General features: G+C 41.2%; 1 protein-coding gene across 6 annotated transcripts in view; it reads right to left on the reverse strand.

Annotated features, from left to right (window-relative positions):
• LOC129814071 (disks large-associated protein 1-like) overlaps positions 1 to 14,936 on the reverse strand; it is a 112,979-nt gene that overhangs the window by 35,536 nt on the left and 62,507 nt on the right. For 5 of the 6 annotated variants that reach the window (XR_008753227.1, XM_055866851.1, XM_055866849.1 and 2 more), the window contains exon 3: positions 3,374 to 4,509. Coding sequence is in view for 5 of the 6 variants with exons in the window: in XM_055866851.1 (XP_055722826.1) it covers positions 3,374 to 4,441 (1,068 nt within the window). In the remaining variant the exon portion in view is untranslated. The remainder of the gene's footprint in view (positions 1 to 3,373; positions 4,510 to 14,936) is intronic. The other variant, XM_055866850.1, reaches the window with a different exon arrangement.

Here is a 14,936-nt window from a genome sequence, read left to right on the forward strand (position 1 = left end):
AGGCAGAGTTACTCTATTACCAACGAGCGGCTGCATGCCCACACACTACAGATGTAAGATTTTAATTTGGTCACCCTGTTGCAGGAGAACTTTCCTGCAATGCAGGAAATGTAAAACTTGTAGTTTATTTGAGGTGTAGCCAGATTTAGACACTGATAAGTGCTTAAATGAGAACGCAGTGGCTGAACAATAAAATGCTATACCTGATGTCAGAGCACAGGGTCTCCGCTTCACAGCGCTGTATGAGTTTTGACTGACAGCCATTCTGAACATGAGCACCACACGCAAAAAGAAGTTGCCCCCACCCCTCCAGCTAATTGGGGAAATTTAGCAAATGTTTTATTGTCTGAGTAAGGGAAATGCTGCAAATTACGAGGACTCAATGTATTTTGAAAGATGAGACATTGAGGATTATAATAAATACCGCTTTGATGTCATACAAGCAAGCCAAACATCCGTGAGTCCAAATGTGCACTTCACATTTCCATATCATAAAACTCATGCAATATACAGTGTCAACGTTTATGATCACTATGTTTGATGTACAGTTACAAGATACATGGTGTTACATCCTGGGTTGCCCTGAACAGAATAAGCCTATGTTCGTTGTGTTTTGAAGAAAATTTGCTGCAGTCCACACATCTGAATGCACTTATGACGCCATTCTATGCACACTAAAATTAAGACCGGCTTCTCTGAATTGCCTAGTGAAATCCTAACACTGTAAGATCGTATTTTATATTTTAGCTAGTCAATAGAACAAGCTTTCAAATTATGCCCACCTTACCCAGATTGCGATTTTTAATGGACCGTCTTTGGATTGTGTAAAGGCGGGGATGCAGGGCTGTGTTTCAAAGAAAACGACTACAAGTTTGATATGTGTAGTTCCTCAACTGCGCAGGTTGGGTGCTCAAAAAGCACCTCATAGCTGAAGACTCTCCTTTGAGTCATAAAAGTGCATTTAAATTACTTTGAAGATGTATGTGGCCCCTTGGAAACACAAGTTAGACCTCTCACTCAAACGCTTTTCATTTTTTGGTGTTATGTTGCACCTTAATAATATTCTTATCATGTTACTGAATGAATCCAGAGTATTTTCAGATTTCGTTAACAGCAAATGTGGCAAAAAGTACAGTAAATGTAAAATGCACCTAAAATCAACAGCGTATTTTAAGTTTTGGATTCAGTCTTTGTCTAATAATTTTCCCATAATCTCCAAACTGTTCCCTTTTAATTGATACCATGGTTATGCATATGTGTTCGATATTTCTTCTCTAAGAAACATTTCAATTTAGCCCTATCCAATAAGGACAATTCCCACAACTGTAAAGGGTTAAAAAGGTACTTTCCACTTTGAAATTTCAGACTTGATTTTCCTTAACAAAAAATGCATCAACCCCTAGAAGAATGTCCATTAATTATAATCATAAAGAACAGGAAGGCCCGCACACTGTTTATGCTCCTAATTCGCTGTTGACAACGTTTTGATGCGAAACGGATCTTGGTCAGGTCAAACAGACTGAGCACTCACATCCCAAAATATACACATTTCACCTCACATGACCATTATGAACATGACACATGGTGAGTGTGTCATCCACATAATAATAATTCACCTTTCCTGTTGCTGCAGGATTATTTTCCTGCTGTAGAAAACTGGCTCAAATTAAGATCCTACATCTGTAGAACACAGTATAACATGCTCGGCACAGAAATAGGCCTATCTTCACAAGTTCACACAGAACTAACATGTACTGTATCTTAGATATCGTACTTTATGTGTTCAGCACTTTGTTGTTGTGACAACTCCACTATAACAGCTTCGGTTACTTTTATTTACTGCAGCTAACCGTTCACTGTACACAGTGTGGGGCTGAATATGTGGAGATCTAAATGCTGTGATGCTTGGCTAAGGCAGCAGCAAATAATTCCAATAATATGTCAGTAATTGGGTACTTTGCATGTGTATTTGTCACTGGGGTCTTCCCTGTTGGACATTCATGTCCACAATACAGTATCAATAATACTTTAAAATACATAACTCAAACATTAAACACGACAAGTCTACTCACAACACAACATCCCTGTCAAAATAACTACACTAATTTAGAAGTTTAGATCTGAGATTTGAGAAATCAAAATGCTTGGCTCCAGTTTTATTTTTGTATATATTGTTTTAACATAATTTCAAAATGCTGCATAAAATCTTTGCCATCTTTCCTCACATGGCACTCGACTCACAGACATATAGGTAATTGGTCTCCATTTGTACTGATAACACAGCTACCACTATCCTATCCCAACATTCGAATCAATCCTGTCACTATTGTTGGTGGGTGTTTCTATGGGAACAGAGTTACTATATAGAGCAGAAAGAGATACAGGATCTTAATTTGAACCTGTTTGCTACAGCAGAAAATGTGAATTATTATGTGGATTATAATTAATGGATATTTTTGTAGTGGTTGATACATTTATCGTACGGGAAAATCATGCCTGAAATTTCACAGTGGAAATTACTAACTTCAGAAGCCTGTTAAAACCTCAAATACACTACAAGTTTCAAATATCCTGCATCGCAGGAACGTTCTCCTGCAACAGGGTAATCAAATTAAGATCCTTCACCTGTAGCAGGATATGAAGGAGTACATGGGAAACATCTAAGCAGACCAATTAGGTCTGTGCCCACTAATGTGCTGGTTCACAGTGTTGCTGACTGCTACTCGATGTCTCAATGTCTTCTATTAGCCTATCATACATAAAACCACTCCTACATGTCTGGTATACATTATATACCTATTCAGTGATTAGAAAATACATTCAGTGTAGAACAAGTGAGCGTGAGAAAGAGAGGAGATGAACTATTGTTGAGAACAACATTTACATATTATTTACATTAACATAATAATTCATAATCAGTACTTGGATATTTCTGTAAATAAACTGAGTTGAAGTTGAGTGCTTAGATCCATTTAGAGATGTGCTATTTGTGCTCCTGTTGTGCAAACTGTGTCTCGTGTTTTGTGAGTGGAATTTTATAGGTGATGGTTTTGGCAATGTAATCTTTGTGTACAACTTCCGGAGAATATTCACACAGTACACACACACACACACAAAATTATTAGGAAAGAATTAAAGAACCCAAAAACTGGGAAATCTATGAAATTAAGAGGTTTATAAACAGGAAATAATGCCAGTCACTGATGGGTTTAAAAAAAAAGCCTACTAAAGGAAGTAAGGCCACTACTGGTTTGCACTTACTTCTCTCTTCAAATCAAATGAAAGTGGAGAGGTGGGTAGGTCCTCTCCAGTGGGGTAGGTAGGTGGGCAAGGGGGGGTTTGGGTTTAAGGGTGAATTTATAGAATTGCATACCTGCAAGAACTGGCATGAGCGCTCCTGCTGACAAGCCTCAGATTTCACTAGTGCTTTATGATCTAAGTTAACTGAGGCCTTCTGGTAGACTTGGCGAGCCCTGCTCACCGTTAGACTGGACGACCACAAGCTCTTCTTCATGAGCTGGGCGTCCATGCTTATGGGGATATGAGAGGGGACACAGGTGTGTTTTACTACGTCGTTATTACTGCGCGACGTTTTCAGGGCGTGTTCACTGATGGTGTTGTAGGCCTCCATAAAGTACTGCGACTGGGACTTGTCCGGGTGGCGGCCCATGGTCATGACTCCGGTGGGGCTGTGCAACAGGCTGTGACAGACGTCTCGGTCATCCAGGATGTCGTCTGAGCTCCAGTACCCCGAGGTGGGGCTCCTGTGCTTGGGCTCAGCCGACTTGCAGCGCTCCCTGCTCTTGCTACGTTTGCGGTGCTTCTGTGTGGGTGGCGTCTCGCTGTCGGGGCTGTTCCTGCTGCCATTGATGCTTCCCTGCTTGGAGTTTGGCCCCTCCAGGGAGTGGGACTTTGCAAAGAGTTTCTGGACGGAGTGGACCAGGTGGCGGATGCGTCCGGGGCTGTCGTTGCGCTGCTCCAGAGCCGTCCTCTTGTACTGCAGCGTGTGGTAGCCGTCCCTGGTGAACGACGGCTGCCTCTGAAACTGGTCCAGCAGGTTGACTGGCAGGCGGATGTTGACGCCCTTGTTGGGAAGCATGTTACCCACACCAACACCCACACCATAGGGCACCACAGCACACTCATCCATCCCCATCCGATCCTTCAGCTCGTGGTGTGAGCTGCTGTAGTGTCGTCTGGGGAAGGTCCCATAGGGCACCACACTACTGTCTGAGGGGAAGGCAGTGTGGTTCCTCTGGTTATGCTGGCTCTGGACCTGGGTGTAGTAGGGGTGGTCAGAGGGGTGGGACATTGGCATGTCCATCTGGTTGATCAGGTAGGGCTTGCGGTCAGGGTGGTGACCATGGCCTAGGGCATCATAGGAACCAGAGTCACAGGTGACCAAATGGTGGTGGCTGCGGCTGCTTGATAGACCCTTCATGGTGTCTGTTCAGTCCACAGACAGTGGGCCAGCTTGGGAACCACTGCAGATGATGTTCCTGATAGGAGCTGTAAAGACAGAGGTGGAAAAACAACAACAAAATGTTAGAACAACTGGAAATGTAGACATTGTATTTTCCTTCTGTTCATGCGCTTTTATACTCCCAAAAACAATGCACTTGTCACAGCCGTCAAATGAAGTAGACCAAAGCGCAGCGTGGTGAGAGTACATTTTCTCTTTATTAGAAAAGATGCAGAACAAAACAACACTACAAAACAAACTGTGAAGCTAAAGGCGATGTGCCATAAACAAAGTCAACTTCCCACAAAGACAGGTGGGAAAAAGGGCTACCTAAGTATGGTTCTCAATCAGAGACAACGATAGACAGCTGTCCCTGATTGAGAACCCTACCCGGCCAAAACATAGAAATACAAATAATTGAACATAGAATACCCATCCCAACTCACACCCTGACCAAACCAAAGTAGAGACATAAAACGGATCTCTAAGGTCAGGGCGTGACAGCACTCTAATAATTATCACTCATATCTACTCTAATCATTGTGAAGGTTAGGATTGCGGTGGGGAGAGCTAAGATCCTAAATCAGTATTTTTTAACACATACACAATCTACTTCACCAATAAAGCATTAGTCTTTGAGAGGTTATTTTGATTTAAACACTCACAAAACCAGAGGAGTATTGGGCTCCTAGCATTGGAATGACAGACACAGAGGGTATGTCAAAGAGTAAAAAACTTCACTTCAAAAATTCCGTCATAGTTCAGATGTGATTTATTTCCTCTGCGACACTAGCTAGTTTCCCTGGGCCCATGTTTTTGACTGGCTGTCTGGTATTTTGATGTGATTGTCATGAGTGAATCTCTATGAACATCAATGGTGGAGCAGAAGAAGTGGCATCCTATCCCCTTGTAATGTGTAAGGGTAAACCATTATTCTACCAGAACCATTTGGAGAAAGATCATTTTCTTTTTAACACTTTTCATTTCACAGTCCCTCCGGAGTATACAGTATATACAGTGCTTTCGGGAAGTATTCAGACCCTGATTTTGTTACATTACAACCTTATTCTAAAATGTATTAAATTGTTTGTTTTTTCCCTCATCAATATACAATACCCCATAATGACAGAGCGAAAAAACATTTTTAGAAAATGTTCCTAATTTATTATAAAAAAAATAAAAAAAATAACACATTTACATAAGTATTCAGACCCTTTACTCAGTACTTTGTTGAAGCACCTTTGGCAACGATTACAGCCTTGAGACTTCTTGGTGGAGACTTCTATGATGATACAAGCTTGGCACACCTGTATTTGGGGAGTTTCTTCCATTCTTCTCTGCAGATCCTCACAAGCTCTGTCAGGTTAGATGGGGAGCGTCGCTGCACAGCTATTTTCAGGTCTCTCCAACGATGTTTGATCGGGTTCAAGTCCGGGCTCTGGCTGGGCCACTCAAGGACATTCAGAGACTTGTCCCAAAGCCACTCCTACGTTGTCTTGGCTGTGTGCTTAGGGTCGTTGTCCTGTTAGAAGGTGAACCTTCCCCCTAGTCTGAGATCCCGAGCACTCTGGAGCAGGTTTTCACCAAGGATCTCTCTGTACTTTGCTCCGTTAATCTTTCCCTCAATCCTGATTATGCTCCCAGTCCCTGCTGCTGAAAAGCATCCCCACAGCATGATGCTGCCACCACCATGCTTCACCAAAGGAATCGTGCCAGGTTTCCTCCAGACGTGACACTTGGAATTCAGGCCAAAGAGTTCAATCTTGGTTTCATCAGACCAGAGAATCTTGTTTCTCATGACCTGAGAGTCTTTAGGTGCCTTTTGGCATACTCCAAGTGGGCTGTCATGTGACTTTTACTGAGGAGTGGCTTCCGTCTGGCCACTCTACCATAAAGGCCTGATTGTTGGAGTGCTGCAGAGATGGTTGTCCTTCTGGAAGGTTGTCCCATCTCCAGAGAGGAACTCTAGAGCTCTGTCAGAGTGAGCATCAGGTGCTTGGTCACCTCCCTAATTGCTCAGTTTGGTTGGTCCGCCAGCTCTAAGAAGAGTCTTAGTGGTTCCAAACATTTGTTGGTACCCTTCCCCAGATCTGTGTCTCGAAACAATCCTGTCTCGGAGCTCTATGGACAATTCCTTTTCGACCTCATGGCTTGGTTTTTGCTCTGACATGCATTGTCAACTGTGCCTTTCCAAATCATGTCCAATCAATTGAATTGACCACAGGTGGAATCCAATCAAGTTGTAGAAACATCTCAAGGATGATCAATTGAAACAGGATGCATCTGAGCTCAATTTCGAGTCTCATAGCAAAGGGTCTGAATACTTATGTAATTAAGGTATTTTTTATTTTATTTTTTTAATACATTTACAAACGTTTCTAAAAACCATTATTGGGTATTGTGTGCAGATTGATGAGTATTTTTTTGTTGTTGCTGTAGCTCACTGCTTCCCATAGCTCCCCCTTCTGGCTACTGGAATTTACAAAGATGGAAAGACGTAGCAGGACCATCCGTATCAAACGTTAAATTGTATTTCCAGGCACTAGCATTTCGCCCCGCCCTAAATTGGTTTAGACATGATTATTTTGCCCCCTGGCTCAGTATAGAGAGAAATATGGTGTCTCATATTGCCGTGGAAGAGGTGGTCTTCACTGATATATCCCTTAAATAATGTAAACTATGCTTTAGTCCTATTATTGCTTACACAATTTGGTGCAAAATCTTCAAACATTGCAACTGGGTATCAAAATGGTATGCCCATACTCCAATATTTCACAATAATGCCTTGTGATCTGGAAGGTGGCCTTTCACATCACTCCAATGGTCCAAATGTGTAATCTGTACTCTTACCAATATCATGAACTGGAATGGTTTGAGAACATTCCAAGATTTGAAAGATACATACACATTACCGTGCAACTCCTTTTGTCTATGGTTGAGTTCGAAAATTCACTCTGGAGTGCCAGAGAGCGCTCAGAGTGCGCTCTGGTTGTTCGTAAATTCAGAGCATTGTCAGATTGTCCATTCATAAATTCAGAGCCTTTCGCTCTAAGAGCATTCTGAGTGCACACTGGACACTCTGGCCGACAGTAGGGTTGATCCGAGCGTTCTGACCTCACAACAGCAGTCAAGCACCCAAGCTAACTGGCTAACGTTGGCCAACTTGCTAGCTACTTCCAGACACAAATGAGAGAACACCTCACTCTGACCATTTTACTCGCCCTAGAAGAACTGGTTAGACTGTTTTCATGTTATCCAGAGCGTTGGTGACTTTGACTATGCTGCATACAACAATTTTTGGAGTCCCTTGGGAAACCCAACTACCAAACCATTCAATGACGGGATTTATAAAAACATTATCTGGGCTCCCAAAAGGATTGATCTCTATAATATATAAACAACCTTTGGAAAGTTCATAATCTGAGCTAGCCATTAAAAAGGTAAGGGCCACAGATCAGATTGAATCTGAACAACTCTTTAAATGGAACAGAATATGGAAAAATATGACCTTCGCGTCCCGTAATCCGAACCATCAATTTATAAATTTTCAGTTTGTTCACAGACTGTATTTAACACCAAGGAAATGTTTTATGATGAGATTGGCTCCAACTCCCAACTGTTCATGTGTCCCCTAAATCAGGTGGACACATTCCTTCATATGATGAGGGAGTACCCTGCAGTTTCGAAGTGCATGAATTAAAATATTAAATGCTTTGCATCTATTATGTTACTTAACAATGCATCTCTGAATTACTCAGAGAAGATCACTGCTGGCAGGCAGCACTGCTGCGAAAACATTTAATATTATAACATGGATTCTGGGTGGTGAGGATGCAGGTGGGTGGATGGGACTGAGGGGGGAATGGGTTGGGGTTATCTTAGTACGTATTTCTTTGAATCTTTTTTTTTTACCTCTACCCCACCCGAAGAAAATGTATAAAAATAAAATAGAAAAGCCTCCTCTCCACCAACCAACACTGACAACAAGAATATGTTCACTGTCTTCTTCTGGTTGCACTGTACAACAGAACAGATCATAACCACATACTTAACAATGAGACAGTATTTTGAATCACACGTCTTGAGATAAATACCAAAGACACGAGAGCACAAACATCGGCTCGATTCATTTCTTTGACATGCAAGGCGCATCAGAGTAATTGCAGCAGGCAGAGGGGCTCTTCATTCAGCTGTGTTAATTGTGTGACGTCCTTCAGGACAGGAAGCAGCACACACCGGGCCGCACGGCACCACACACAGCAGGAAGGAAGGGGGCTCAACGGGTGGCAGAGAGTGAGCAGCCAGCCATGTTATTATTGGGCTATTATTGGCCACTGTGATCCTCTAATGGTACTGGGGGTTGAACCGCTGCTTCAGCCCCCAATCCACCCCAGGTTCCTGATATCACTCTCTGTGGCGGGAGAGAGAGCTAGTTTTGTATTTGTATTTGTATTTATTAGGGATCCCCATTAGCTGCTGCCAAGGAATGAGAGTTTTGGAAACACATAATGACAGTCCACACAGTACTGATTTATTAAGTATTTGATGCAGCCATCATGTCTATAGTTAACACAAATTACGTTTGTGGAGAGGAAATGGCAAGATATATAAACATTCAAAAGTTTGGACACAGCTACTCATTCAATGTTTTTTCTTTATTTTTACTATTTTCTACATTGTAGAATAATAGTGAAGACATAAAAACTATGAAATAACACATATGGAATCATGCAGTAACCCAAAGTGTTAAACAAAACTAAATATATTTTATATTCTTCTAAGTAGCCACCTTTTGCCTTGATGACAGCTTTGCACACTTTTTGCATTCTCTCAACCACCCTAATGAGGTAGTCAACTGGATTGCACTTCAATTAACAGGTGTGCCTTGTGGAATTTCCTTCCTTCTTAACGCGTTTGAGCCAATCAGTTGTGTTGTGACCAGGTAGAGGTGGTATAAAGAAGATAGCCCTATTTGGTAAAAGTCCAAGTCCATATTATGGCAAGAACAGCTCAAATAAGCAAAGAGAAACGACAGTCCATCATTGCTTTAAAACATGAAGGTCAGTCAATCCAGAAAATTTCAGGATGTTTGAAAGTGCAGTCTCAAAAACCATCAAGAGCTATGATGAAACTGGCTCTCATGAGGACCGCATAGGATAAGTTCAGTAGAGTTAACTGCACCTCAGAAATTGCAGCCCAAACAAATGCTTCACAGACTTCAAGTAACAGACACATCTCAACAACTGTTTGAGATGAGGCCTTCATAGTTGAATTGCTGCAAAGAAACCACTACTAAAGGACACCAATAATAAGAAGAGACTTGCTTGAGCCAAGAGACACGAGCAATGTACATTAGACCGGTGGAAATTTGTCCTTTGGTATGATGAGTCCAAATTTGTGATTTTTGGTTCCAACTGCCGTGTCTTTGTGAGACATAGAGTAGGTGAACGGATAGTCTCCGCATATGTGGTTCCCACCATGAACCATGGAGGAGGAGGTGTGATGGTGTGGGGGTGCTTAGCTGGTGACACTGTCTGTGATTTCTTTAGAATTCATGTCACACTTAACCAGCATGGCTACCACAGCATTCTGCAGCGATACGCCATCCCATCTGGTTTGTGCTTAGTGGGACTATGATTTGTTTTTCAACAGGACAATGACCCAAAACACATCCAGGCTGTGTAAGGGCAATTTGACCAAGAAGGAGAGTAATCGAGTCCTGCATCACATGACCTGGCCTCCACACTCACCCGACCTTAACCCAATTGAGATGGTTTGGGATGAGTTGGAACGCAGAGTGAAGGAAAAGCAGCCAACAAGTGCTCAGCATATGTGGCAACTACTTCAAGACTGTTGGAAAAGCATTCCAGGTTAAGTTGGTTGAGAGAATGCCAAGAGTGTGCAAAGTTGTCATCAAGGCAAAGGGTGGCTACTTTGAAGAATCTCAAAATATTTGTTTAACACTTTTTTGGTTACTACATGATAGTTTGATGTCTTCACTATTATTCTACAATGTAAAAACATGAATGACTTGCCTAGTTAAATAAAGATTAAATAAAAATGTAATAAAAAAATAAGTAGGTGTGTCAAACTTTTGACTGGTACTGTATTAAAATATAAATAATTGGAAAGAGCTGTAACACATACATATATTTATATCTACTCTGCCATTGTCTAGGGAGGAACAGAAATTATCTGAAGTTTTACAGTGGCTGTTTCACAAATGGCACCCTATTACCTATTTATTTGACTAGGCAAGTCAAGTTATTTTCAATGACGGGCTAGGAACAGTGGGTTAACTGCCTTGTTCAGGGTCAGAAATGACAGATTTTTACCTTGTCAGCTCGGGGATTCGATCTTGCAACCTTTCGGTTACAAGTCCAAAGCTCTAACCACCTGTCGCCCTACATAGTGCACTCCTTTTGACCAGAGCCCTATGGGTCATTTGGAACACAGACAGTGTGTGAGTCTTGGAAGTGGTCTCTTCAACACATTCAGAGAGAGAACTCCCAAAGGACATCTGAAGTACAGTATGCAGCATCTCTGACTCCAGAGAGGACCATCCACTGCATGGGGAAAATGTGATGCTGGCTTCCCTGACATACTTGGCCTTCCACAGGCAGCAGGCTGCTTATCCTCTACAGGATCGAATATGCATATCCTTGCTTCAGGTCCTGAGCTACAGGCAGTTAGATTTGGGTATGTCATTTTAGGCGAAAATTGAAAAAAAAAGGTTCCGATCCTTAATAGCTTTTTAACATAAGATGACAGCTCCACTAGTACTGTACAGTACAGCCAACTCTAACAAGGTGCCCTAGCTATCCTTCACTGCTGAATCCTAAAGCATGGGAAACTTTGAAGTTTTCTGCCCCACAAACAATGGAACCACATAGAGTCAAATACTTGTCAAAATCAACTGTTTTCCAGATTACCCAAGTGGTGCGTTTGGTTGTATAATAATGCCTCATCACAGTTTTGATTGAGGCAATATTATAGTAAAGGAGACTTAATTGGATCTGTATAAAATCAAGTTTCTCAACCCGGCACAGCCAGAAGAGGACTGGCCACCACTCAGAGCCTGGTTCCTCTCTAGGTTTCTTCATAGGTTCCTGCCTTTCTTGCTGTTTGAGGTTTTCGGCTGGGTTTTAGTATAGCACTTTGTGACATCGGCTGATGTTAAAAAGGCTTTATAAATACATTTGATTGATTGACTGATTGAAGTTTCCAAGTGAAAAAGAAGTAACTCATTATTTCCAACTCAACCTTATCCTAGATACTTCACATTTTATGTTAAAGAGTGTCCAATAATATTAAGGGTCTGTTCAAAAATGTGGAAACAGTGGTTTGGATGTCACAATCACCAAATCACAGAATAGCTAACTATATGTGTAATTACAATAGTGTTGCATGAAAACTATCCATCAGTATGTTTCATACAGTAAATATTAATGAGAGTGGTTACGGTTAGTGAGTAATTGGTCTCTGAGGGAAAAGGATCATTACACAGAGGCAAGGAGAGCAGATGGAACAAAGGGAAGAGACACACAGAGATAGGAAAGAGAGAGAGAAGGGGGGAGAGAAAGAGGGTGAGAGTGTGGAGAGAGCATAGAAAGATACGGTAGCTAGCTATCCCATTCCCAAGCATACCGTCGAGCATTTGAATCACCACTGAGAATAATTTTTCCTAACAAACAGATAAATAGATAATTGTAATTCAAGGCAATAATCTGACAGACACACAGAGGGAAGTTCTTGCTAGACAGTATCAGAGTGCTGTCAACAGACAGACCCATGTCCAAAGGAGAGTGGGACTCAGCTCTCTCCTTTGATCAGTTGTCCTCTACTGCTTTTCTCTTTTTTCTAATGTCTTTTCAGAGCCAGCAACGTACCCTTGACTACCTGAACAACTGAGATAAAGAACCATACAGTGACAGCATTACTCAAAAGCATTTACATTTGGAATCCTGACATTACAACAATTGTTTCACATATTGCCTTTGCATTCCGAGTTCATAATCTGAACATACCAAATACTTCAACGCTAGGGTTGCGTCCCAAATAGAACCCTATGCCCTAGTGCACTAATTTTGACCAGAGCCATTGACAAAAGCAGTGCACTATCTATATAGGTAATATGATGGGGCACAGATTAGGTTTTGAAGTGTTCCTAATTACCATAAGGTAACAACTATCCAACATTACAACCAGCTAATTGCAGCATTACCGCAAAAATGGAAGAGGCAAGTGTAAGAGGGAGAAAGTAAGGAACGTGTCTGTTAGCCCTGCATTAAATACCACAATTGGTTAAAGAAAATTGTGAGAAATAAAAAAGTATACCAGTTTCATTTAAGGACCAAAAAATTGATAGCTGTGCCATACAGATTGCTTGGGAAGAGATTTTCGATGTACCAATTCCATGGCACATGGTTTAGGAATTGACACACAAAACACCAGATTCAAAACAGAGTTTTTCAATTTAAATTATTATACAATTCTTGCAACCAATAGAATGTTACACAGTTGAAGTCGGAAGTTTACATACACCTTAGCCAAATACATTTAAACTCAGTTTTTCACAATTCCTGACATTTAATCCTAGTAAAAATTCCCTGTCTTAGGTCAGATAGGTTCACCACTTTATTTTAAGATTGTGAAATGTCAGAATTATAGTAGACAGAATGATTTATTTCAGCTTTTATTTCTTTCATCACATTCCTAGTGGGTCAGAAGTTTACATACACTCAATTAGTATTTGGTAGCATTGCCTTTAAATTTTTTAACTTGGGTCAAACGTTTCGGGTAGCCTTCCACAAGCTTCCCACAATACGTTGGGGGAATTTTGGCCCATTCCTCCTGACAGAGCTAGTGTAACTGAGTCAGGTTTGTAGGCCCCCTCAACATAATGCTGCCACCCCTGTGCTTCATGGTTGGGATGGTGTTCTTCGGCTTGCAAGCCTCCCCCTTTTCCCTCCAAACATAACGATGGTCATTATGGCCAAACAGTTCTATTTTTGTTTCATCAGACCAGAGGACATTTCTCCAAAAAGTATGATCTTTGTCCCCATGTGCAGTTGCAAACCGTAGTCTGGCTTTTTTATGGAGGTTTTGGAGCAATCAATCAATAATACTCTTAGCAAATAATGTTATCTTTAATTTACAATCCGTAGAAACTATGAGAATAGAAAGGTTCAGAACTTTTGTGAAACATCACAGCACAGTTGAAAAATATGTGACAAATAGAAATCAAAACTGTATGGTGTTCAGAGATAGACAGGAGGGGTTGAGGGGAGCTGAAGGGTGGGACTAAAAATAAAAAAACAAGAGAACTAATGTAAATAAGGTATCAACGTCTGTAACCAATCAAACAAGGACCTACTCTCTGTAACTATTTCCTGGGTATTGGCCCTCTGTAAAAAGGTAATTCAACAACAATGACAAACTTTCTTGCTGGGTTATGATATGAATCATGATATTTCAGGTGTCTTCTACAATAGGAGTGACAGGCCACTGAGGGTTCAATATCTTGCTATTGTCCCTTCTGAAGTGCAGAGATCCATCATAAGATGTCTCCTGACAATCCTCTGCCAACCCATTAAAGGTCCACAGCTCTACCTGTCTGTAATGAGAGGGCCTCTTCTCCACCCGTCTCCCTGTCACTACAGCCCTGCTCTGGCCTATTATGATGCTGCCTGGGCCAGGGTGACACACTGAAACACACTGATGTCAAAGGTCTTCAAAAGTCTCCAATTCTCAGTGCTGTCAGGTTGTGAGTGAATGCCTGGCTGTACTTTGCTTTGACTATCATTCATCACCACTCCAAGATAGAAAAGCAGTGGGAAGCCATCCTGATATTCCTAGCACGCAATGATTACATCAAGCTTGTAAATCTACAAACTTGTTGGATGGATTTGCTGTTTGTTTTGAATGTGTTTCAGATTACTTTGTGCCCAATAGAAATTAATGGTAAATAATGTATTGTGTCATTTGAGTCACTTTTATTGTATATAAGAATAGAATATGCTTCTAAACACTTCTATATTAATGTGGTTGCTACCATAATTATGGCTAGTCCTGAATGAATTGTGAATAATGATGAGTGAGAAAGTTACAGACACACAAATATCATACCCCCAAGACATGCTAACCTCTTACCATTACAAACACAGGGGAGGTTAGCATTTTTTGGTGGGTATGATATTTGTGTGTCTAGCTTTTTCTCACTCATCATTATTCACGATTAATTCAGGACTATCCGTGATCATGGTAGCATCCACATTATTGTAGAAGTGTTGAGAAACATATTATATTCTTATTGACAATAAACATCACCGTAGCAATGCTTTTTGAGTTCACTGTAGATGCCAGGGTTAGCTTAGGGTTAGGGACATTGATTGCATGAGCAGCATGTAGACCTGGCTTTATGAATGGAACTGTTATTGGATTAATCTGATTAAGTTCTTCACATTACTTCATT

The sequence above is a fragment of the Salvelinus fontinalis genome, chromosome 17, assembly GCF_029448725.1.
Source record: "Salvelinus fontinalis isolate EN_2023a chromosome 17, ASM2944872v1, whole genome shotgun sequence".
In the NCBI taxonomy this organism is placed as follows: Eukaryota; Metazoa; Chordata; class Actinopteri; order Salmoniformes; family Salmonidae; genus Salvelinus; species Salvelinus fontinalis.